Source organism: Perkinsus marinus, assembly GCF_000006405.1.
Source record: "Perkinsus marinus ATCC 50983 genomic scaffold scf_1104296959286, whole genome shotgun sequence".
In the NCBI taxonomy this organism is placed as follows: domain Eukaryota; phylum Perkinsozoa; order Perkinsida; family Perkinsidae; genus Perkinsus; species Perkinsus marinus.
The window spans coordinates 1-994 of NW_003206472.1; the positions used below are offsets into that span (position 1 = coordinate 1).

At 53.3% G+C, this 994-nt stretch overlaps 1 protein-coding gene across 1 annotated transcript; it reads left to right on the plus strand.

The window, feature by feature from the left end:
- Positions 1–314: 314 nt before the first annotated feature.
- On the plus strand, positions 315–862 carry Pmar_PMAR009270 (hypothetical protein; the record flags this gene model as incomplete). Its single annotated transcript, XM_002773139.1, has 1 exon — positions 315–862. A coding segment is annotated over one exon (548 nt), but the record flags the coding sequence as incomplete, so codon positions are not given.
- Positions 863–994: the final 132 nt, after the last annotated feature.

Here is a 994-nt window from a genome sequence, read left to right on the forward strand (position 1 = left end):
CCCAGTTTAGTATCCCTCCACGGATGACTACTCACCATCGACTGCGATCGTGGTGCATCCCGATGCAGCAATGACAACCACGCATGTTGACGACACAAAATCAGGGACATTTGAGGAAGAAACTACTGATAGCACGCATGTACTCCCTTACCACACTCCCAACACTTCTACTATCCTAAAAGCTTCTCTACGTCTCTACTTCGCATACCTTCTCGGCCTTTTGGCTATGATCAAGTGTAGTATCTGTTCTTATAAGAGCTTTGCCTCCTTTTTTGTCGTACAACAATATTCCCAACGACAGCCCGACGAATCAGATGCCAAGCGAACAGCAAGGCCCTGGCCGTCAACTCGATAGGCCGCGTCACGTTCAGTTGCCCGCACAAAGGGGCCCTACGCGGCGGTTATGGACCAGGTGGGAAGAGCATGAAGATGATTGTATCATCGCTGCTTATGTCCACTGGTTAAACCCGGCCAACCGAGTGGCAGGTGAGAAGCAAGAGGCTACGTTACACAGATACTTCTACGAGGCCTTACCCAACTCTGAGAGGACGGCGGAACAGGTCAGTGTACGCCTGCGTCGAATCCGACAACGCGAGGACTTCAACACGAAGGTCGAAATTCTACGACGACGTGCAGACCCCAATCCTGATGATCGGGAAGACCTGCGGCGTGACCCTGACGAGCATCCCGATGATCTTGAGCAAGGGCAGCTTAACCCAGTCCGAGATGCTCTTGCTGCGGTGGCAGAAGTGCTACGTGAGGAACGTCCCCACCAAGGTGTCCGAACTGGTGGTGCCAATGCTGCTCAAATGCTCGAGCGGAGAGAGGCTGACGACCGTTTGCGCGAAAAGTTCAAGGGCGAGTATGAGAGATGGACCCAAGAGACTGATCGGCCTCCATTACGTGGGGAGAAGCGATACTACGATTCTTACCTGGTTGACAGATCGTCGGTTCTATTGGCTGAGATACAGAGGGTGGTCCACGCCCCGGGTGT